The 24,643-nt window shown below is 37.2% G+C and overlaps 1 protein-coding gene across 4 annotated transcripts in view; it reads right to left on the reverse strand.

Moving 5' to 3' along the window:
* Positions 1 to 10,898: 10,898 nt before the first annotated feature.
* CARNMT1 (carnosine N-methyltransferase 1) overlaps positions 10,899 to 24,643 on the reverse strand; it is a 50,050-nt gene continuing 36,305 nt past the window's right edge. The window contains exons 7-9 of one of the 4 annotated variants that reach the window (XM_045840262.1): positions 18,917 to 19,020; positions 18,095 to 18,178; positions 15,536 to 17,207 (exon numbers count right to left, since the gene is read on the reverse strand). In XM_045840262.1, coding sequence (XP_045696218.1) covers positions 17,112 to 17,207; positions 18,095 to 18,178; positions 18,917 to 19,020 — 284 coding nt within the window. In that variant the 3' untranslated portion in view covers positions 15,536 to 17,111. Of the gene's footprint in view, positions 13,562 to 15,535; positions 18,179 to 18,916; positions 19,021 to 24,643 lie in introns of those variants that run through there. The other 3 variants (XM_045840265.1, XM_045840264.1, XM_045840263.1) reach the window with 3 other exon arrangements.

A 24,643-nucleotide genomic window follows, 5' to 3' on the forward strand; every position in this document is an offset into this window, starting at 1 on the left:
GGAAGGGCTGAGTGGAATAGCTAAAGCCAGCAGGCAAACACAACACAAAGTAAGACATCCCCAAGAATTGCATGCTTTGATGTAGTTGCTGTGGAAAGCGAAGTAGGCACCATAGTCCTTGAAGATCTTTTGATTAAAAATTCAGTGATGGCCCTTGGCCAGGTGGTTCAGTGTGCTGGAGTGAGGTCCCCTTTCACCAGCGGGTTGCCGGTTCAATTCCTGGTCAGGGCACATGCCTAGGTTGAGAGTTCCTCCCAAGTGGGGTACATAGAAGAGGCAATCAGTGGATGTTTCTTTCCCACTTCTCTCTCACATTGATGTTTTTCTCTCCTTTCTCTAAAATCAATAAATATGCTCTTGGGTGAGGATTTTTTTTTAAATCCTTAATGGTGTTGCAGACATTGTGGTTCATCTAAAATAGCTCATCTAAGAACCAAGCTTGGAGCATAGCTCTTTCTTTTCCAAATGACACGAAATGGTCTCTTAAATTACCCAGAAAGCCCCAGAGTTTCCTGCTTACTCTACAGTTATGAGAAGTGAGTTTCCAAGACCTACTCCCAGCAAAATTCAAGCAAAGTGAGGAGAGGATAACAGCAGTTTATTTACTATAGCTTTAAAAAAATTATCGTTGACACTAATACAGATGTCCCTCATTCCCCCCGTCCCTGCTTTGCCCACCTCCACCCAGCCTCAGCAGCACCCCCCCCCCAACACTGGCCACCTTCACTACACTATAACTTGTATTTAGTTGATAAAGACCATAACCAAGTGAAAAAAATATGAGGAATAAAATTTTAAATGCTTTAAAGGGAGAAACAACTATGACCTTCTAGAGAAAAAAAATGCAAGGAAGATAAGCTACTCTTAACTGGTAGGCATTCTGTCTATATTAATTACTACATGTCCCTATACCTCAAGGCTGCTGTGAGCAGACGGGGCAACTACTTACATACTAATAAACACAGAAATACAACAAGTTAGGGTGGTGAACAATAGCTTTTCTGTTTGATCTTTTCATTCGTTCTTGTTTGAAATTCATAACCCATCTGTCTCAAATAGAAGAATTTGCCATTTCCATCCAGTGACACAGAGCAGACTTGAAAGGGCTAAACTTTATTTGGAAGGTCTTTAGGGTGTCCTGCCCTGCAATGCTACAGGTGCAGTTTACCAAATAGAGGTTCATTCCTTTGTGGTCCTCTCCACAGAGTCTCTTTTTTTCTAAGTTGTGAGATTTATATCTATACAAAAGGTATAAAACATATGTAGTTACAGAATGATAGTAACATAGTCACAACTCAGTTTCAAACACAGAAAATTACAAGTACCAAAACCTGGCAGGGTCCCTAGTGCCTCCCACTGGTGCCTCCCTCCATTTCCCCAGTTTTAGGTAATTACTATATTGAATTTTGACTTAATCATTTATTGCTCTTCTTTTTAATTTACCCGTCTGTGTATGTATTTCTTAATAACAATTGTAGTTTTGCTGGGGCTTTTAAAAACAGTTTTACTGTGGCCCTTACATTTATATCTAAAATATACTTTAGATATAAAAGTATCTAACTTACTGATTGTGTGTGTGTGTGTGTGTGTGTGTGTGTGAGAAACCAAAACCACAATTAAGATAATGTAAGTATCCATCACCCCAAAATGTTTCTCTTGCCCTTTTGTAATGCAGCCCTCCTCCTTCCAGGCAATGTAACCAGTTTTACTTTCTGTTGTTATAGATAAATTTGAATTTTCTAGAATTTTATATAAATCAAATCCTACTGTATATATACTCTTCTTATGTGGCTTCTTTCAGCACAATTATTTTGAAATTTATCCTTGTTATTAGGTGTTCATTCGTTTTTTTTAAAACCTAATAGTACTTGATATTATAGATATATCACAATTTGTTTATCCATTCACCTGTTGATGGACATATAGGTTACTTGCATTTTGGGGCTATTACAGATAAAGCTCCTGGAAACATTTTTGTGTAAGGTTTTGTATGGATCTAGGCTTTCTTTTCTCTTAGGTAAGTATCTGGGAGTGGAATGGCTGGATCATATGATAGGTATATGCTTAATTTTAACTACCACTTCTGGCCAAGATGGAGACATAGGTAGGTACACTGTGCCCCCTTGCACAACCAAAAAGACAACAACCAATTTAAAAACAAAAAATAACCAGAACTGCCAAAAAGTTGAACTATATGGAAGTCTTACAACCAAGGAGTTAAAGAAGAAATATTCATTCAGGCTGGTGAGAGGGGCTGAGATGGGGGGCTAGGGCAAAGAGGATACACAGCAAGGCAGCGAGTGCAGGACCAGTTGGTCCCACATTTGTGTGCAGATAAACCATGAGGAACAACTGGGGATCAAGACAGACTGAGCAACCCAAGTTTCCAGCACTGGGAAATAAAGCTTCAAAACCTCTAAAAATCTGTGGGGGTTGTAGCAGCAGGAGAAACTCCCAGCTTCACAGGAGAGTTAACTGGAGAGACCCACAGGGTCCTAGGATGTATCCAAGCCCACCACCCAAGAGTCAGCACCAGAAGGGTCCAATTTTATTCTGGGCATCCGGAGAAGTGACTGAAAGCTGGCTTAGAGCCTAGCAAGCAGCACTGTTTCCTCTCAGACCCCTCCCCCATATGCAGCCCTACAACACAGCAAGGTGAGTTACTCCACCCTGGTGAATACCTAAGGCCCTGCATCTTACAATGTACCAGGGTGCTGAGACAAAGAAATAGGGCCCAAATGAAAGAACATATCAAAGCTCCAAAAATAAAACTAAGCAATGAAGTGATAGCCAAGCTATCAGATGCAGAGTTCAAAACAGTGGTAATCAGGATGCTCACAGAAATGATTAAGTATGGTTGCACAACAGAGGAAAGAGTGAAGGCTATGCAAAGTGAAATCAAGAAAAATATACAGGGAATCAACAGTGAAGGGAAAGAAACTGGGACACAAATCAACGGTTTGGAGCAGAAAGAAGAAATAAATATTCAACCAGAACAGAATGAAGAAACAAGAATTTTAAAAAAAGCAACAAAAAAACGAGGGGAGGCTGAGGAAGCGCCAGGACAACTCTAAACACTCCAACATCCAAATCACAGGGGTGCCAGAAGGAGAAGAGGAAGAGCAAGAAATTGAAAACTTATTTTTAAAAAAATTAAGGAGAACTCCCCAAATCTGGTGAAGGAAATAGATTTCTATAAAGTTCAGGAAGCTCAGAGGGTCCCAAAGAAGCTGAACCTAAGAAAGCACACACCAAGGCACATCATAATTACATTACCCAAGATTAAAGATAAGGAGAGAATCTTAAAAGCCGCATGAAAAAAGGAGACCATTACCTACAAAGGAGTTCCCATAAGGGGCAGCTAATTTCTCAAAAGAAATCTTGCAGGCAAGAAGGGACTGGAAAGAAATATTCAAAGCCATGAAAGGCAAGGACCTACATTCAAGACTGCTCTATCCAGCAAAGCTTTCATTTAGAATGGAAGGGCAGAGAAGGTGCTCCCCAGATAAGGTCAAGTTGAAGGAGTTCAACATCATGAAGCCCTTATTATATGAAATGTTAAAGGGACTTGTCTAGGAAAAAGATGATCAACAATATGAACAGTAAAATGACAAAAAATTCACCACAATTAACAACTGAATATATAAAAAAAAACTAAACAAACTAAGGAGACAAGTAGAACAGGAACAGAATCACAGAAATGGAGATCACATGGAAGGTTAACAGTAGAGAGAGGGAGGGAAAGAGAATGGGGAAAAGGTACAGGGAATAAGAAGCATAAATGGTAGATACAAAAGAGACAAGGGGAGGTTAAGAATAGTATAGGAAATAGAGAAGCCAGAGAACTTGTATGTATGACACATGGACATGAACTAAGGGCGGTGTGTGTGTGTGGGGAGGGGTGCTGGTGAGAGGGGGGATGAAGGGTGGAGGGGAATAAAGGGGAGAAAAGAAATGGTACAACTGTAATAGTATAATCAATAAGATATATTTTTAAAATAATTTTTTTAACTGCCAAACTGTTTTCCACAGTGGTTGTAACACTGTTGATAAACATTTGAGCTTTTCCTGGTTTTCCCAGTACAAATAATGTGCTATGAACATAGTTATTCATGATTTCTGAATCACATGTACAAGAAAGTCTATCATACACAGAGTGGAATTACTGCATTGTACAGTATGTTTATCTTCACCTGGATAGATAATGCAAACATTTTCTGAAGTACTACAGTGCTTTTTAGTGGTTTGCAGTCCTTCGAGTAGTGGATGAGAGATGCGTTTCTGCCACATTCTCCCCAGTGAAGTTGAGGAGGTCTGACCTGACCAGTGTGAAATGGCTCACTGAGGCATCAATTTGTATTTCCCCAATGAAGTTAGACATCTTTTTGTATGTTTATGGACAGTCCTTGGGCAGTTATCCTGGCTCTTTCCTCTTCATGGTGTCTTTTGCTGAACACATTCAACACTTAAATATGGTCTGAAATATCATTTTTTTCTTCAGTTGTTTACAGTTAATGATTCCCCCCCCTTGTTTAAGATATAGACCCTTTCCCCACTACCTCTGCCTCTGGACCACCCAGTCTGATCCCAATCTGCATGGCCTAACTTGGATCTCTGGCCTTTTGTGATAGAGCTGTTAAATTTTTTGCCCTTTCAAAAATTGAATTGTTTTTATTATTATTATTACTGGTTTTTAAGAGTTCATTTTGTATTCTGGGAAACAATTTTCTTGTAGGTAATAGGTGTTGTAAATATTAAAATATCTTCCCTCAGTTTGTATTTTCACTCTGTCATATCTTAATTATAATCAACTTTATAAACTTTTGTTTTCTGGTTTGCACATATGACATCTTGTTTAAGAAATCCTTTCCTCTCCCAAGTTCTAGATGTTTTATACTTTTAAATTTTCTTTTTTATAATCTTTTCCTTAATATTTTCTTAAAAAGTTTACTTAGTTATGTTTACATTCATGAATATTTTGTATTAGTTTCAGGGTGCACAGCATAGTGGTTAGACAATCATATGCTTTACAAAGTGTTCTGCGATATTTTAAGTTATAGTTTTATATTTTTGCTTCCATATTGAAGTCTTTCATCCATGTGGACTTGATTTGTGTGTATATATGGTGTGGGTAGACTCAAGTTCGGTTTCTTCCCCATCAGTAATAACTAGTTTTCTCAACACTATATATTGAAGAGTTGTTCATTTCTCACTGCTGTGCAATACCTCCTTTAGCATAAGTCAAGTTTTCATAAATACATGCAAATCTTTGGCAGCTTTTTATTCAGCTTGATTGGTCTATTTGCTGTCTCTGGCCGATATAACAGTGTTTTAATTACTACAGGTTTGTATTAAGTCTTGATATCTAGAGAAAGTTCCCACATTATTCTTGTTCTTCAAGAATGTCTTTTCCTCCTTTTTAAACATTTTTAATTGGATTTATTGGATGGCAGTGGTCAGAAAAACCATGTGGGTTTCAGGCATACAGCCCTGCATATTGCATCATGTGCTCACCACCCAAACTCAAGTCTCTGCCACCATTTATCCCCCTTTGCCCTTTTCCACCCCCTTTCTCTCTGTCAGTCACTATACTGTTGTCTGTGTCTGTGTTTTTTCTTAACCTTTCACCTTTTGCACCCAGTCCTCCAACTGCTATTCCCACTGACAGCTGTCAGTCTGTTCCCTGTATCTATGAGTCTGTTTCTATTTTGTTAGTTTATTTTGTTCATTAGATTCGATATATAAGTGAAATTATATGGTACTTGACATTCTCTGACTAGCTTATTTCTCTTAACATAATACCCTCCAGTCCATCTATGATGCTGCAAAAGGTAAGATTTCCTTCTTATTTTATGCCTGAGTAGTATTCCATTGTGTAAATGTATAACAACTTTTTTATCTGCTCATCTACTAATGGGTACCTGGGCTGCTTCCAAATCTTGGCTATTGTAAATAATACATCAATGAACATCGGCAATCATATATTCTCTAGAATCAGTGTTTCGGGTTTCTTGGGATATATTCCCAGAAGTGGAATCACTAGGTCATAAGGCAGTTCCATTTTTAATTTTTTAAGGAAACTCCATATTGTTTTCCACAATGGCTGCACCAATCTGCATTCTCACTAATAGTGCACAAGGGTTCCCTTTTCTCCACATCCTCACCAGGACTTGTTGTTTGTTGACTTATTGATGGCAGCCCTTCTGACAGGTGTGAGGTGATATCTCATTGTGGCTTTAATTTGTTTTTCTCTTATGATTAGTAACTTTGAGCATCTTTTCATGTCTATTGGCCATCTGTATGTCCTCTTTGGAGAAATGTTTATTCAGGTCCTTTACCCATTTTTTAATTAGATTGCTTGTTTCCTTGATTTGAGTTGTATGTTTTTTTATAAATTTTGGAAATTAACCCCTTATAAGATGTATTATTGGCAAATATATTCCATTCTTTGGGTTGTCATCTCATTTTGTTGGTGGTTTCCTTTGCTGTGCAAAAGATTCTGGTTTCATGTAATCCGTTTATTTATTTTTTTTGTTTCCCTTGCCCAAGGACATATATCAGAAAAAGTATTGCTAGGAGGAATGTCTAAGATTTTTCTGCCTATGTTTTCTTTTAGAGTTTTTATTGTTTTGTAATTTACATTTAAGTCTTTAATCCATTTTGAGTTTATTCTTGTATATGTTGTAAGGTGATCTATCTTCATTTTGTTTTGCTTTTATTTGTCCAATTTTCCTAATTCCATTTATTAAAGAGACTGTCTTTACTCCATTGCATGTTCTTACCTCCTTTGTCAAAATTAATTGACCATAAAGATGTGGATTTATTTCTGGGCTCTCAATTCTATTCCATTGATCTATCTGCCTATTTTTATGCCAGTGCCATGGTGTTTTGATTACTGTGGCCTTGTAGTATGGTTTGATACCAGGTATGATGATACCTGCATCTTTGTTCTTCTTTCTCAAGATTGTTGAGGTTATCTGTGACTCCATGTAAACTTTTGGAATATTTGTTCTAGTTCTATGAGATATGTCATTGGTATTTTAATAGAAATTGAATTTAATCTATAGATTGCTTTGGGTAGTATGGACATTTTAATAATGATAATTCTTCCTATTTATGAACACAGTATATGCTTCTACTTATTTGTATGTTCTTCACTTTCTTTCTAAGGTGTCATGTAATTTCCCAAGAACAGGTCTTTTACCTTCTTGGTTAAATTTATTCCTAGGTCCCTTATTTTTTATTTTGTTGCTATTGTAAATTGGATTTTTTTTCATAGTTTTTCTTCCTGATAGTTCATTATTGGTGTATACAAATGCTACCAATTTCTGAATATCAATTTTTTTATCCTGTTACTTTACTGAATTCATTTATTAGTTGTAGTAGTTTTTTTGGTGGAGTCTTTAGGGTTTTATATATACATTATTATGTCATCTATAAATAATGACAGTTTTACTCCTTTCTAATTTTGATGCCTTTTATCTCTTCTTCTCTGATTGCTGTGGCTAGGATTTCCAATACTATGTTGAATAAATAAGAGTGGTGAAAGCAGGCATCCCTCTCTTATTCCCCATTTTCAGGAAAGCACTTTTAAGTTTTTGACTATTGAGGAGAAAGTTGGCGGCAGGTTTATCACATGGTATTTATTATGCTGAGGCATTGAGGTATGTTCCTTCTGTTCCCTCTTTGCTGAGTTTTTACCATAAATTGGTGCTGAATTTTATTGAATGCTTTTTTCTGCCTCTATTGATATGATCATGTGGTTTTTATTCTTCATTTTGTTTATGTGGTGAATCACATTTATTGATTTATGTATATTGTACCAACCTTGCACCCCTGGAATAAACTCACTTTACCATGGTTTATAATCTTTTAATGTGTTGCTGGATCCAGTTTGTTAATATTTTGAGAATTTTAGCATCTATGTTCATCTGGTATACTGGCCTATAATTGTCTTTCATCATAGTGTCTTTATCTGGTTTTATAATTAGGATAATCCTGGCCTTGTAAAATGAGCTTGGGAGTCTTGTCTCCTCTTGAATTTTGTGTTGTAGTTTGAGAAGGATAGTTGTTAGTTCTTCTTTAAATGTTTGGTTAAGTTCATCTTTAAAGCAATCCAGTCCAGGACTTTTGTTGGTTGGGAGCTTTTTTTTTATTATTCTGCTTCATTTTCATTAGTTGTAATCAGTCTATTCAGATATTATGATTCTTTCTGATTCAGATTTGGAAGATTGTATATTTCTAGGAATTATTCATTTTGCCCAGTTTGGCCAATTTGTTGGCATGTAGTTGTTTGTAATATTTTCTTAAAATCCTTTGTTTTTCTGTGGTGTCAGTTGTTAATTCTCCTCTTTCATTTCTGACTCTATTTATTTAAGTCCTCTCTTTTTATTCTTGATGAATCTGGTTAAAGTTTTGTCAATTTTATTTATCTTTTCATAGAATTAGTTCCTTACTTATGGATTGTTTATATCATTATTTTTAGTCTCTATGTCACTTATTCCCACTGTAACCTTTATTACTTCCTTCCTTCTACTCACTTTGGGCTTTGTTGTTTTTTTTAATTCTTTTAGGTGTAAAGTTAGATTGTTTATTTGAGATTTTTCTTTTCCTTGAGGCAGGCCTGTAATGCTACACATTTCCCTCTTAGGACTTCTTTTGCTGTGTGCCATAGCTTTTGGATTGTTGTGTGTTCATTTTCATTTGTGTGAAGGTAACTGTTGATTTCTTCCTTAATCTCATTGTTAACCTGTTCACTACTTAGTAACATGTTATTTAGTCTCCATGTGTTTGAGTGTTTTTAATTTTTTTCTTATAATTGATTTCTAGTTTTATACCGTTGTGGTCAGAGAAAATGCTTGATATGATTTCAGTCTTCTTGAATTTGTTAAGACTTGTTTTGTGTCCTAACATATGGTTTGTCCTAGAGAATGTTCCATGCACATTTGAAAAGGTTGTATATTCTACTACTTTTGGACGAAATGTTCTACAAATATCAATTAAATCTATTAGTTCCAGTGTGTCATTTAAGGTCACTGTTGTCTTGTTGATTTTTTATCTGGGAGCTCTATTCATTGATGTCAAAGGGGTGTTAAAATCCCCTACTGTAACTGTGTAATTGTCAACCTTTCACTTTATGTCCACCAAGATTTTCTTTATGTATTTGGGTGCTCCTATGTTGGGTGCAAATGTTCACAAGGGTTATATCCTCTTATTAGATCAATACTTTTAGCATTATATCATGTCTTTCTTTGTCTCATTTTGGCCTTTGTTTTCAAGTCTAATTTATCTGATATAAGCATTGCTACACCAGCTTTTTTCTTTTCCATTTGCATGAAATATCTTTTTCCATCCTTTCACATTCAGTCTGTGTGTATCTTTTGTTCTGAGATGGGTCTCTTGTAGATAACATACATATATGGGTCATGTTTTTTTTTTTACCAGTTCAGCTATTCTTTGTCTTTTCATTGGAGCATTTACTCCATTTACACTTATGGTTATTATTAATAGGTACTTATTTATTGCCATTTTATTCTTTATACCTATATTTCTGTATTTCTTCTTAAAGTAGGTCCTTTACATTTCTTGTAATACTGGTCTGGTGGTAATGAACTCCTTTAGCTTTTTTTTTTTTTTTCCTGTCTGGGAAACTGTTTATTTTGCTTTGAATTTTAAATTCCAGCTTTGCTGGGTAAATAGTCTTGGTTGTAGGTCCCTGTTTTTCATCACTTTGAATATTTCATGCCTATCCCTTTTGGCCTAAAGTGTCTCTGTTCAGAAATCATCTGACTGTCTTATGGGAGCTCCCTTGTAAGGTAACTAACTGTTTCTTGCTGCTCTTAAAATTCTCCCTGGCTGGCGTAGCTCAGTGGATTGAGCGCGGGCTGCGAACCAAAGTGTTGTAGGTTCGATTCCCAGGCAGGGTACATGCCTGGGTTGCAGGCCACAATCCCCAGCAATCACACATCGATGTTTCTCTCTCTCTCTTTCTCTCTCCCTTCCCTCTCTAAAAAATAAATCTTTTTTTTTTTAAAGGAGAGGATGTACATGTACACTCTATACACGTCTATGTGTGTTTTCTGGAGGCAGGTATTGCACAGATGTTTCTGGGAGGATACTGTTATCAATAGTCAGTCGGGTGGGATACTGAGGAATATGGGTGGAGAGCATATGAGGCACAACTTTGGGCTACTTTACATTATTTTGGTGTCATTGGGGTCCTGTGTGAATTATGATACTTTATTATTACAGGCCAACACTTAGAATTTCTGGCTTCTTTTGGGAGACAGTTTTCCATGGGTCCTTTGCATTCCAGTGTATCTTGCAAACAGAGGCACTGGCTGCCTTTATTCCAGATTCTCTTTTCAAGGACTATGTGTACGGCGAACAGGCTTGGAAGACAGACATTGTCTCCCTTGTCTCAAGAAAGAAACAACAGATTGTTTCTTTCTTGGAGCTAAAGGCAGTTTGGTTTACTGTCCAGTATACCTTCTCCTGGGGCAGCAAGTCAGGCACACGTGCTGTTTGTCTGTCATAGATTAGTTTCCTAAACTCAAGGACCTTCTCCACACAATCCGATACATGTGTAAGCATCACTAGCACTCTGTGTCACTCTGTGAGAGCTGGGCCTCAGGGAACTGATTCAAAATTAATACTCTAGCCTTTGCTATTGCTGTGAGTAATAAACTGTCTTTTAACTTTCCTATAGGAGTTTGTGTCTTCTGCTACTATTCCTGAAACTGGCAGGCTAACACCTCAAGTGCCACACAGACATAGGAGCTGGCCTCCCCAGCAGCTTCAGCCTGATGGCACGATCATGAAGCAAAGGGAGTTATCTATCCTGGAGCAAACTGCGACAAGTAGATAAACATTCACACTCTCTCTCCTTCTGATGGGCTTTTATTTGTATAAAAATTTTATTTATTTTTAGAAAGGGGGAAAGGATGGAGAAAGAGAGGAAGGGAAACATGATGTGTGAGAGAAACATCAATGTGTTTGCCTCTCCTACACTCCTAACTGGCGACCTGGCCAGCAACCCAGACATGCACCCTGACTGGGAATTGAACCAGCAACCTGTTGGTCTGCAGGCCAGTGCTCAGTCTACTGAGCCACAACAGTCAAGGCCCAATGAGCTATTTTTAAACAGATTGTTTCTTTCTAGACTATCCAGAGATGTCCCCTGGTATCGAAGTGAGTTCTTTTTGTGAATGCAGTAGCTGGCTCGGTAACAACTATTTTTTCCCTTGTTCTGTGATTCTTGATCATCTAAAAATCGTATTTTTTTTCTTAAGCCTATCAGAACTGATATTGCAAAGCAATTCAGTTAACTGAATTCTAAAGATGGACCTGCCTCTCCAAGGAGAGATGGGGCACATGACTTCTTCACAGAGCACAGAGAAATGGCTGCTTTATAAGCTGCAACGAAATCTGAAAAAATTCTGCATTCTTGGTAATTGTGAGTTAGCATCTCAGTTTGGAATGTACTGATAGCTGGAGTCCCAGACACAAGGGATTACTGCACTCACTCATAAGCTTTTTTGATTCTCTTCCACTGGGTGCTCAGGAGAAAGATTTGGGGCAGGAGAAGAGCATGGAACAAGCCCCCCACCCCAGGAAGACAGACACACAGTACAGCTGCTCTTCCTGGGGACAGACATACAAGCCCTCTGTGAGCAAAGCCACAGGCTGCTGGACGGTCAGCATTCTCCCAGGGCACAGGCACTGCTTGTGGGGGAGGAGTAAAGCAAACTCACCCTGTCTCAGGGTTGGAATAGGAAACCCTGTCACGCCCAGGACAAGATCCTTGAAGGAAAACTTGAAGCAAAAGTCTACACTGTGGGGAGAGGAGAAGATAATTTGTCACCTAGTATCCTCCACTGACACTGCTGCTGGAAGAGCAGGAAATTCCTGCTTAAGGCCAACCACAAGCACATGGGGAGGATAGGAATGCTGACAGCAGGCTCCCATAGGAGGCCCAGGAGCACACGGCTGGACTAAGACTGTTCCCACTGCCCTATCATGAACCTAGCACAGACTAATGAGAGACAGTTTTTCCTTGGGGGGAGGCAGGGGCATAGAGTGGGAATTCCTCGATGGCTAAGGCATGCAGAGACATATGAATGCTGGAGATGAAGCACGAACACCATGGAGGGAAAACCTCATTGCCATCCTGTTCTCCACTATAAGCACAAGGCATCCACAGCTCACCACTGGTGAAATTTGAAGACTGGTGCTCTGCAGATAACAACACAAACCTGACTCAAGTTCTTGCAAGACTGATCCAACCTCCAATACTGGCCTAAGAGGCATACATTCATACCCAGGCATATATGTTATTTTCCTCAGATTGCTTTTTTTTTCTACACAGTCAGTGCAATTCAATGACTCAGGGAAAAAGAACAAGGCAGGGGGAAGAGGAACCTGTCAAGAGATAAAGTGATGAACAGAACTAGACTCAGAGATGACCCAGATATTGGGATTTTGTCAGAGACTAAAATTCCTATATTAAAGGACATAACAGAAAAAGTGAGCAGTATGCATTGACAAAGAATTTCGGCAGAGAGACTAAAACTATAAAAGATAAATGGGAATACTAGGAATAAAAAGCATATCAGAAATGACAATGTTTTCAACAGGTTCATTAGAACAGACACAGATGAGGAAAGTTTCAAGAAATTTGAAGATAGGTAAAAAGGAACCACAAAGGGGACGGGGTTGAGGTGCAGAAATGAATGAAAATCAAAACCAAACAGCCAGAAACCACCAAAACAGAGCATTGGAGTAGTGGGACTATAATAAGTAATCTAATGTACTTGTAATAAAAATCCCAGAAGGAGAAGCAGGAGAGAAGAGGGCAGAAGAAATATTCGAAGAGGTAACAGCAAAGAACTTTTTAGAAATAATAACAAAATTTCAAGCCATAGATCCAACAGGATAAATTCCCCAAACAAACCACACACACCTAGATACATCATGATCAAACTAATGAAAATCACATTTAAAATTTTGAGAGCAGCAAGAGAAAAAAGAAACACATTAAAAAGGACAAAAATAAGATGGGAGAGTACTCATCAAAACAATAGAGTGACATCTTGAAAGAAATAAAAGTTAACCCAGCATTCTGTGCTCAGTGAGTCTTTCAAAATAAAGGGTTTATATGTGTGTGTGTGTTTTCCAGATAAACCAAAGTTGGGAGAATCCATTGCTGGAAGACTCATAATACAAGAACTATTAAAGAAAGTTCTTCAGGTGCAAGTACGAAACCAGATGGAAACTTGGATGCACATAAGAAAAAAACTGTTGTGTAACAAATAACCCCCAAAACTCAGTGACTTAAAACAGCATTTCTCAGAGTCTGTGGATCAGGAACTCATCAGTGTGGCTGAGTGGTTCAGAGTTGCCCACGTGGCTGCAGTCACCTGAAGGCTCGACCGGGGCTGGAGGACCCACTTCCAAACTCATTCCGTTTCTATGACTACTTGGAGGAGGCCTTAGTTCCTCAACATGTGGGATTCTCCATAGGGCTATTTGAATGTTCTCATCTGGCTTCTAGTGCAGTGATCTGAGAGAAAAACAGAAGCTTTATTGTCTTCATGACCCAGCATTAGAAATCACACATTTCTACCTCTGTCTGTTCATTAGAAGGGAGTCACTACCACCTGCACTTCAAGAGGAAATGGAATTAGACTGTCCCAAAGGGATGCATATCAAAGAATTTGTGGACACTTTTAAAGCACCACACACAGCAATTATAAATTATATATGAATAATGGAATTGATATAGGCCTACACTTCTTCCCGTGAGTGTCGCATTCAAGGACGACTGCACAGACTGTTCCCTCCTGGGTGGTCCAGCAGAAATAATATAAAAACCCGAAATGAAAAAGGGAAACCACAGCTTCAAAGACTTAATGGCTGCAGAAATATGCAGAGGCCATGGCCCGATACTACAATAACACCAACTGCCTGATACTGTCACCAAATACACCTTTGTACAGAAGAAGGCAGCTATTAACCTGCTTTTGTTGAAACTAAATGCATGACTCATGGAGGCCTTGTGACTCTAGTTTGACATCCCACATGGGAGTGGGTCAACGTGGACTTAGTGCCTAACAAGGTGAAAAAGTGAACAAGTCTTGCAAGACAAACAGAAATAGTATATTTAAGAGTGTTGCTGGCCTAACCCTAGCAGCTTTTTGGTGCTATGAAAAAGTGGCAACTATTCCTTTGAGGGTAAACTTGATGCCTCTCTCTGCCACCTAAAGCAAAACTGCTGGCTCGATAGGGCTTTTGACTCACAGATACTCCTCTCAACTCCAGGGCCTAGATCACTGATTGGCCAAGTTGAAACCTAACGGGGACCAATGGGCTGCTAGCACCAGTGGTTCAGCCTTGGTACCAGCTATGTAAAACCAAAAGCAGATATGGGCACTCCTCTCAGTGCAGAGAACTCCAAGTAGTCATGGTTAACCCTCCCCTTGGTGAACCTCACTACATGTTTTCTAACTTTTACATTGTCACCAATGGCTTGTGTGGTCAGCCATGTGAAAAACGAAAGACTGGCAGATTAAGGGTACCTCTGTTTGGGCATGAATCTTACATAAGTGATCAACTTCCCTGATTGTTAAAGAAATAGATACCACTTTTTCCTATCACAATGACAAAAATCAAAAAGATTAGCAATGTCCAGTATTAGCCAGGGAATGGATGCAAAATTATTCTCAAGCACTGCTGAGGGCCTGTAAATTGGTACTCTTTTTGAAAGACAACTTGACTGAAAATGCATATACACATTGACTGAATGATACTACTTCTAAATAACTGCTGAAGAAAAACATCTAAGAGGCATGTACTCACATGTTTATAAAGTGAGAGTAACCCTCTATTAAATTTTACTCTCCCATTACCTATTATTATATCTTTATAATTGCCACCAAACTTTTAGAATCTACAAACTGTACATGTCAACCTCGATGCCCCCCACCTGCCCAGGATCCTACTGCAACTTTTTTCAAAGGGTCACAATAACATTATTAAAACAATGTCCTGTTACCAATCATCTTTTTGTATAGAGCAGTCAACACGGACTGAATTTACATTTAATTTCTACCTTGTGCTTTCACATATAATGTTTTACATATAATTCATACGACCTCATTAAAACCCCTATGAAATAGATGGTATCAATCCTCCTTACAGATGAGGAAACAAACTCAGAGCACCTTGCCCAAGATCACAAACTGTCGTTTAGGAAGACGAGCCCAGAATATCTAAGGGTCAAGTCCAGTGCTCCTCTTAGTAATGACCAGTCCTGGAACCCTCTACTGGCTTCCTTAGAGTTCTTTTTCTATTATTTAACAAAAGGAAAGGTCAGGATAATTAGAATAAGGCCTAGCATACACAAAGACCAAGTACTCATATTACTGACTTTCTAGAATCATACAGAAGCTAATCCAAGGGTTCAAAATTATATGCACTCAATTAATTTAAATTCCCATTAGGTTATCACAGAATTAGATGGAAACAACCAAGCAAATATTGTTCATAGCAATTGGCAGACTTTAATATTCAAGAAGAATCAAGCCCATCATACACATTAAAAATACAGGAAATTTCATGCAGACATGAAGCTTCCAATTCAGCCTTTGTGGCAACTTTTAGAAGGAGAATTACATATAAATACAGTACATTTTACAATTCCAAAACTTCATAATTTTATACTGTGATTTATACAGCTTCTCTTTACATTTTACATATCCCACCTTGCTCACTTGATTACCATACCCTAACCTGCACCACTTCATTGGGGGGAGGGAAATAAACAGCAAGCACAATGACCTATCTCCTTCTGTTTATGAGAATGAATGAAAACATTTGTGTATAAAGCTAACTTAAGAAAAAAGTAAAAAACTGTTAAGGCTTACACATTTTAGCAGTATTACATATAAGAAATAGAAAATTAAGTCTTCCAATGACACTTCTGTTGATTAATACCACTGTTTTCAAGTTTAGAATATATTAACTGAAAGCTTTAAGAGGAAAAAAAGCAATGCAAATTTGTGTAAAACATTTAAGTGTTCATTATATAAGGGAGAAATTAAAAACAAAATAACTGATTTCAGAATTAACTAAAATATAAGCTACAATTTATAAATGTAAGTAACATTATTAAAGAATAAAACCTGATAGCAGAAACTTTACGTAATAAAGCCAACCCACCAGTTTCAACCAGTTTTTGCCTAAGAAGAACAAGATTATCTGTTTTGACTAAAAAAGTGAATACTAGTCAGTGAATAAAAAAAACCTCTTCTAAATTACTCAAAACAGTATGCATTCTTTCAGTAGATTTTTAAAAAATACCTAGGTTCCTTTTAAGTCTCTTTCTTAAAAATAATAATACATAATTTTGGGGAGCAATTTTTTCAAGTTTATTTACATGGTAAAAATGAGAATTTCTACTAAAAGAACATCTGCCAAGTACTAAGGTACACACAGAAAAAAAGAAATCATTAAAAAAAAACAACCCTCAGCAGGTTATAGGCTTGCACAAACTGACAAGTAGAATCAGCTTCATAGACTCCTTTGCTGCATAATGGGCACAAAGGGCAAAGAGCTCCCTTACTACAGGCAGAAAGGTCCCTATTATTAGTGAGATGCCAAATTGTGTCGTGACTCCCACAACCCAACTGGCCATAAAAGTTTAAAGACTTACAAGTAGAATTTCCTGTTGAAACATGGCATTTATGCTACCAGCACATTATTGAGATTAAGTTTATCTAATCCAAATGGCCATAGAGAGGTCACTTAATCCCATCACAATAACGTGTGAAAATATTCAAGAGTATTTCCTTTTCTCCAAGAAAAGGTTAAAACATTATATTTGTCATCCCTACTTTCCAAGCTACAGGAAATAGAATAATTAACATAAAAACACAAAGATAAACTCCCTCCAATAAAGACCTGCTAGAGGTAGAAATTTAAAACAGCACATACTGTTTTAGCCCCAGCTATCAGGGAACAAAACTGGTGTTAATCTAAATCATATTAATGGCTGCTGCTTACAATATAGAAGACACAGGCCACGGGCAGTAATTTATCCCTGAATTTCATACTCAAAATTTCCCCGCATTAATACTTTCATGACAGTTTTTACTAGTATATAGTTGTTTTAATGAAAAAAAAAGTGCTTGCTCTTGCATCCAGGTAATCTAAAAAAAAAAAAAAAAACATTACTGTAAACATCTCACTGACCGACTGTATTCATTTTTAGTTTGAAATCATACTTTTCAAATGGGCAGATTTTAGTCTTATTTCCCCAGTTTCCTAACAGTACCTTTAATAAAGGCTTTTGAGCCTCACTTAAGATTGTTGAAATTTTCATACATTTCAGAGTGATCCATGATGAGTATACTTTTAAAAAGTGTTCAGTTTAGTGACCAAAAGACTTACTAATTTCTTGGTTACTTGAATGAATTTTTACTGGCCTGTAATACTATTAAATTTAATATTTCATAAAAATGAAAGGTTTGATGCTTCTGTAAATTCAGCTGAGCTAGAAAAAAACAATGATTTGAATAATAAAAGAATAGACACATTTTATGTAGGTCTAATGTATGCTTAGGTCTAAGTGAATGAAAGTCTCAATTCCAGATGTTGAATGAGAGGATCCTTAGACTCTTCTAAAAATAACATGTGCAATGCATACAAAACAAAAAAAGAAGGAGATTACTATGGACTTCAATACTATTACTTGTTAGTATGGCAGACTTGGAACGGACAGCTTCATGAAGACACTAAAGTTTTTTCTACTGAAAGACAATTCTGGGTTTCAAGCAAAAGGTAAACTTGAAAGTATTTCCTCAGTTTTTACTTGTGTAATACAAATATGCATGGCATAGTATATTTCTGAAAAAGCGATAGACATAAGAAAATAGACACTATTTCTAAACTTTGTTAGGAATAAGAAGGCACCACTGATTTGAGGTTGCATCCTGTCATTTGATAGTTGTTTCTGAGTTGTTTATTTCAGGATTTGCTCTTATTAAACTTTTTTCCCTGGTGGTATCATTTGAGACTATTATTGTGGCTTACGAACCACAAACAAGACACATTCATAGTAGTATTTCATCATGGAGAGATCGTTCACAGTATACGTTGACAAGACAGATTCTTTTTCCACCTGTAATGCAAACAATCATAACGATGACGATGACCACCATGATGACAATGTTAACAAATACTGAGCACTTCTGAGTGGCAGATACTATTTTACACATATTCTAGATACTAATTCATTTCTTACCTACAAGTACTACCATCAGATTGGTACTACTTTACAAAGAACAGGTTATTCGAGGTCACACTGCTCATAAGTGGTAGATCTGGGGTTCATACTCAGGCAGTCTAACTCCAGAGCTTGAACTCTAAGCTACTATAATATATTGCTTCTCTTTACCTTTAAGAACTAATTTGTTGTTTAATTTTAAAATGAATGGAATGCTTCTAATTAACATACAGCTAAAATACAAGTCAAAGTATCATACAACCTTATAATAACATACACAATAAAAAAGGCTGAACAGCACACAAGGGCATACAGTAAACAATATCCTTCTTACACCTGCCATCCCACCCCAGCTTGCTTACCTAGAGCTCAGTCTATGTGGTTGGTAACTATCAGTCTACAAAGGCCAACATTATGATAATGGTAAGCTACTATTTATTGAAAGGTGATTATACCAAGGATATAGTTTTCCATTTGCATACACATTATCCCAAATCCTTATATTCTAAAAACTATTCATTTATGGATGAGAAAACAGAAAGGTCAAGAGGTAAAGCCAGTAAATGCCATATCACCATTCCTAGTTAAGTGCTTTGGAAGTTAAATTTTGGCAACACTTCATTCTCTCCTTACCTCTAGCTGGAATCCGTACTGCAGAACAACATTTTTTAGATCCTCATAGCTCAATTCTATGGAAAGTTCATTGGCCAAATTTTCAAAGTGGTACAGCAGAGGACCTATGGTTTAAAAATACTATGAATGAATTACCTGAATATAAGCATGCATTAATAGCTGTGTTAAGCAGAACTCCAAGGTGAATAATAAGTTGGGTAGTAGTTAAAAAAGGAGAAGTAAAGAACATTTACATTTGCCAAAGACATTTACCCAGATCTCTGAAATTTTGGCCCAGTAACTGACATTCGAGCGCTGGACCTACAGTCACAGGAGGGAACACCTCTAGTATATCAACTTGTATTGTCATTCTCCATATCATGGAATTTATACATGTAATTCTTAAGATACTGAAAGATTAGCTGAATCAGAGAATGCTAAGTTCCCAAACCCCAAAGGTATACCATAATTATAGTTCCATAAGTAAATGCAAAACTGTAGCTGCAAACTGGTTATCACGTGAAAACAGAGGAGTCCTCAAGCTAGCAGGTGATTGGAGGTGAGAGGTAGTAGGGAGAGTTAGAGACAAGGCTGCCTGGAATGAAGAGATGACACTAAGCTGGTTTCTCAAATGCACAGCTCATATCCTAGCTCTATCGCCAACTAATTATGTTCCCATTGGCAAGTCACCAACTCCGCCCCATCTGTAACATGACATTAATGTGAGATATATAATGTGAGATAGTTGTAATGCATCAAGATACAGAAGGCACTAAGTAAATGATAGCTTTTACGATTTTTTTAAAATAACAGCCCCCTTTTCTATTCTCTCATTGTATAGAAACTATATAGTTTCTATAAAAGAAACTATAAATGAAAAAAGAAACTATCATTTGACTGAAAAGAGACTTTCCAATCTTTTAATGTCACGCTTCCCCCAATCCATCTGACTTATCCAGGAAACATTATCATCCCACAGTTACACTTTAGCACTAATGGAGACACTCTTCTCCTTACCTTTCAATGAGTCACTAAATTTTGCCATGTATAATGCATATTTTTTTGCCCAAATTTTTTGGGGAAAAATAAAGATGCACATTATACATGGGTAGTACTAATTCTATATCTATATAAATGTTTTTAATTCTTTTACTTATGCTTATACAGTAAAAATGTAACTTTAGAAAGCGATAATGATATCTATATGCAATTTAATACCCTAGCATATGATAATCGGTTTTGTTTCTAAATATAAATAAATATATAATTGAATTAAAAATTAAAATGAAAGGTTTTTTCCCTGAAAGTTTAAGCCAAAAACTAGGGTGTGCACCATACACAGAAGCACATTGTATGTGGCAAAATAGGGGTGATTATAAATCCGTGACCAACTCAAAAGCCCCACCCCATTCTCACTCCTCATACAGTGTACTAATCACAGAAGATAAATAACAAAGAGGACCAAGTTTCTGCTCCCCAAAGGCTTACGGCTCTATGGAACATACTTAGGGTTTAAAAGTTTTTATTCTTCTCATTTTTTTATCCTAAATAAGCCACTTGACAATTGTAACTAAATATAATTACTACATTAGTGCTCTTTTCAAAATATAACAGTGTTCCCTATCAAACTACTTCCATCAAGCTTAAATTCCTGTTAGTTTCATTAGTACTAGTCAAAATAACGGTAGTGGCCACAGAGCACCTGCTGAACCCTAGGCCATCAGGAAGGCTTTGAAGCCTTTTTATGGCTTCATGAGGGACGCAGACCCTCATGGCAGTCTTTCCAGCTCTCAAGCACATGCTGTTCCTGCTCTATTATTTGAAAAGCCTCCAACAATACTGTTTTATAATATCAACATGAAAACATTCCACTAGTTCTTACAAACTCAGACCACATTTAACTTCTCTATTCATGTTGTGTTCCACCTAGAAAGCTCCAACTCTCCAACTCAATTTTTAGCCATGATCCAAAACTTTGCTGAAATCAAGTTTTAATATAATCCATCCCAGTTTCCAGCCCTACTGCTTATGCCCTTAATATAAACTGCTTTAAAACTTATTCAATGCAGTGTTACACTGCTCACTGATTACTTTTCACATATGAGGCACTTTTTAAAATTACAAGCTACGTGAGTAAAAAGATCATGTCAAGCTTCTTCTGAGTCCATGATAATGCCTGGCATAACACTGAATGTACAGTTAGGCGTACACTCTTCTACTACAAATGGTCCTTTAATATCTCTGTGCATACTTCAGGGTTTCTTTACAAAGACATTCCTTGAAGTGGAATGTCCAAGTCAAAGAGAATAAACATTTTTACTAACTTGATTCAAACTGCCACCATGCTTTCCAAAAGAGATGTAGGAGTTTTCACTCACGATTGCAATGTGCACTGGTTTCAACACTTAGCAAGTACTGGGAAGGGACGGTACAGTCACTTTGGATAACAGGCTGGCAGCTGTAGAACTTTACATACACGCATCACACATGACCCAGCAATTCCACCACTAGGTACTTAATTATAATAATTTGGGAACAACCCAAATGTTCATAAACTAGTGAATGAATAAACAAAATGAAGTACATAGTGGAATATTTCCCAGCAATAGAAAGAAACAAAATGCTGTTACATGCAACAAAAATGGATGAACTTCAAAAATTATGCCAAGTGAAGGAAGTCAGACTTACAAGATATTCTGGAGAAAGAAAAACTACACTAACAAAAAACTGACTAGTGACTGCCATGTATTGGGGTGAGGAGAGAGAACTGATTACAAAGGGGCACAGGGGGACTTTTTGGAGTAGTTGAAATGTTCACTGTCTTGATAGAGGTAATAATGGTCACATAATCCAGCTTTTAAATTACAGCAAACTGGACACTTAAAAAGGGGGTGAATTTTATGTCCATTATCCCTTCCAAAATATCTGACTTTAAAAGAGACAATAAGCATTTTTATTAAACACAGTATTTGCTAATTTGGCAAGGGAAAAATATCGGCCATATGTAGTTTTATCTGTTTCCTCAAGACCGAGCAGTTTTTCATATTTACTACCTAGTCACTCATTCTTTATTTCTATTTACTTATTTATTTAATACTTGTAGATGAATATTTCCATTGATTCTAGAGGGAGAGGAAGGGAAGGGGTGGGAGGGAGAGGGAGAGAGCATGCATGCACGAGAGACCAGAGTGGGGCGGGGGGAGAGAGAGAGAGACACTGATCGCCTGCCTCCCAGACCCAGACTGGGTGAACCCACAACCTACATATGTCCCCTACAGGATCTAACCCACCACCTTTGGTGTACAGGATGATGCTTCAAATAACTAAGCACCCATCCAGGGTGAGTCACTCATTCTTTTTTCTTCTTTTTTCTTCTTTTTTTTAAAAAATATTTTATTTATTTGTTTTTAGAGAAAGTGGAAGGGAGAACGAAAGAGAGGGTGAAAAACATTGATGGTTGCCTCTCCTTAGTGCCCCAACAGATACCTGAAACCGCAACCCAGGCATGTGCCCTGACCAGGAATCAACCGGCAACCTCCACTTCACAGAACAACGCCCCACCAACTGAGCAGCAGTGGTCAGGGCTAGTCACTCATTCTTTAAATGAGTGTTTACCAAGCACCTAGTAAATGCCTGGCAGTGGCTATATAAAGATGAATAAATCATGGACATACCCCTGAGGAGTTTTAAAAAATTTTCTCAACTGCTGTGTTTCTTCACATTCTTCTAGTGGACTTAACAGAGGAAAGACACAGTTTTTTCCTTGACCGTAAGTATAAAGCAAGCTCATAATAAAAAACTAACATGAAAAAAAAGCATAAAAACCCCATCTCTAATCCTAACACTGACAACCACTTGAAAACTTGCTGTATATCCCTGTAGTCTTTCCTTGATACATTAATATGAGATATTAATATATTTTGTTTTTCATCTTACACTTCATTAGGAACATGTCCCTATTTCATAATCATTTTTGGAGAACAATTTTACTATATGGCTACCCTATGACTATTTATCCATCCATTACTGCTAGAAACGTAGGCTCAGTCTAAGTTTTTGCCAAATATGTTTGTCCACTCATCAGTTTTTAGTCTTTGCCCATATCTTAATTTTCTCTAACAGACTTCTACAAGTATAATTAATCTAACAAAGTTTTGTAGTAATGAATGCAATTATATAGTAGGCTGGATGGCAAATATTTTAGGTTTGTGGACCATATACAGTCTCAACTACATATTCTTATTTTTATCTTATACATCTCCAACCCTTTAAAATGTGAAAAATAGTCTTAGTTGCTGGGGCTATACCCAAAAAAAGCCGAAGGCCAGATTTGGCCTGTGGACTCTAGTTTGCCAAATCCTAACCCTGTCCAAATGTATGTATGGATTGTTAAGATTTTCCCATGTATTATCAAATTGTTTTTCCTGAAGAAAGCTTTATTACTATATTCCTACCAGCAATGTATATATTCACTGTATATTTACCATCTCACTGTACCTTATCTAAACTTTAAGTAAAATATTTAAAAACCTACCCAATAGGTGAAAAATGACATCTCATTTATATTTTAAAAAAATTTCATCCTCACCCAAGGACATTTTTAAATTGCTTTTAGTAGAGAGAGGAAGGAAGAGCAGGAGAGAGAGAAACATCAACACGAGAGAGAAGCATCAACTGGCTGTCTCCTGTACACGCTGGACCAGGACTTGTATTCATCAGATCGGGGATCCAACCTGCAACTTAGGCACCTGCCCTAACATGAAATCAAACCTGCAACCTTTTGGTTGTAGGGCAATGCTCCAACCACCTGAGCCACCTCGGAGTAGTGTTCTCTTAAAGACTTTCGCTTTTCTTCCCTAATTTCTTTTTTAATCCTCACCCAGGCCATTTTTCGTTGCTTTTTAGAGACACAGGGAGAGACAGATTGACAGGAAGGCAGGCAGGCAGAGAGACAGATATTGATGTGAGAGAGAAACATCGACTGGTTGTCTTCATGTACATGCCCCAACAGGGGATCAAACCTGCAACCTGGGTATGTGTGCTGAACAGAATAGAACCTGCAACCTTTAGGCCCACCGGACAATGCTCCGACCAACTGAGCCACATCAGCCAGGGCCCCTTTCCAATATTTAAAAAAATAAAAAAACAGAGCTCACTGTAAAAAAATAAAAATAAAAAAACATATAAAGGAAATTTTACTTCCTCTAAAGGTAGGTTAGGTTTTACTGACACCTATGCTCCTGTTGAAAACAATTAAAATTGTTGTATGAAATTTATTTTAAAATCTTAAAAATATAGAATACCTGAAAAGTTAGAAATTACCAGGAACTCAGAGAATTAACTAGAGGTAAAGCTAGATGCCATTTTTACCCTGATGGTTTTTGACTATCCAGATGAGACTGATCTGGAACCTGACAAATTCTCTGGATGAAGGAGACAAAAGACACAGCCCTGAGCCTGCCCGGGGCAGGGAGTCTGACAGACCTCCCAACATAATGGATGGAATTTTAAGGGCTATCTTTAAGATCAGAATAAAAAATAGGTATATTTACTTCTAACCCAAGGGGACTACAGGAAAACCTGACCTAGTGCTTATTTAATAAGGGGAAAAAAAGATAAAGAGAACCATTTCAGAAAGGCTGTAAATCATGCTTTAACCCTAGGGTAAATTTTACAGCCTAACGTGACATAACATGGGTAGGCAAAAAAGCCTCAAGTTCTGATTTTAATTTAATATTTAATTTAATT

Source organism: Phyllostomus hastatus, unplaced genomic scaffold (genome assembly GCF_019186645.2).
Source record: "Phyllostomus hastatus isolate PE091 unplaced genomic scaffold, TTU_PhHast_1.1 phas_contig_34, whole genome shotgun sequence".
Classification (NCBI taxonomy): Eukaryota; Metazoa; Chordata; class Mammalia; order Chiroptera; family Phyllostomidae; genus Phyllostomus; species Phyllostomus hastatus.